The 714-nt window shown below is 53.5% G+C and overlaps 1 protein-coding gene across 1 annotated transcript in view; it reads right to left on the bottom strand.

The window, feature by feature from the left end:
* EMH_0044650 (3-demethylubiquinone-9 3-methyltransferase, putative) overlaps positions 1-714 on the bottom strand; it is a gene marked incomplete at both ends in the record, with an annotated part of 9,843 nt that overhangs the window by 1,681 nt on the left and 7,448 nt on the right. Inside the window, one exon of the mRNA XM_013495986.1 lies at positions 3-106. Within this exon, the coding sequence (XP_013351440.1) occupies positions 3-106 (104 nt within the window). The remainder of the gene's footprint in view (positions 1-2; positions 107-714) is intronic.

Below are 714 nucleotides of genomic sequence, written 5' to 3'. Positions count from 1 at the left end.
GAGGGTTATACAGGAAGCCGCATGCATGCAGCTGCTGCAGCCCCACAGCCTCGCACCAGCCCCGCACCTCTGCGGGCGTGCTGAAGTTGCTCCAGTCGTGGGTACCCTGCAGCAGCAGCAGCAGCAGCAGCAACAGCAACAGCAGCAGCAGCAGCAGCAGCAGCAGATATAGCAGCAGCAATAGCAGCACTTAGTAGGCAACGGAATAGGCGGTTGAACCCGCTAGCTGGTAGGCTAGCTCCCTGTCCAGCTAGCTAGCTAGCTAGCTAGCTAGCTACATACCTCTGCTGCAATCGATATATATATCCGGCTATCTATCTAGCTAGCTAGCTAGCTGGCTAGCGAGCTAGCTCGGTAGGTTAATATGTAGCTACGTAGACAGCTAAACGGATGGCAGCCTGGCTGTCCTGCAGACGAACCTTAAGGGTTTAGGGTTTAGGGTTTAGGGTTTAGGGTTTTAGGGTTTAGGGTTTTAGGATTTAGGCTGGCTAGCCGTCCCAGGTGCCAGCAGCTAGCTAGCTAGCTAGCTAGCTAGCAAGCTATCTATCTACCTATCTATCCAACTATCTAGCTGGCTAGCTATGGGGCTATTTAGCTAGCTAGGCGGGTGGAAGCCTGTACGAGTAGCTAGATATCTAGCTAGCCATCCAGCTAGCTAGCTAGCTAGCTAGCCAGCTAGCTAGCTAGCCAGCTGGCTAGCTAGCTAGCCAGCTA

This window comes from Eimeria mitis, genomic scaffold (assembly GCF_000499745.2).
Source record: "Eimeria mitis Houghton genomic scaffold, Emh_scaff1858, whole genome shotgun sequence".
Classification (NCBI taxonomy): Eukaryota; Apicomplexa; class Conoidasida; order Eucoccidiorida; family Eimeriidae; genus Eimeria; species Eimeria mitis.
Note: the sequence above shows the minus strand (reverse complement) of the source record. Positions and strands in the feature narration are given on the sequence as shown.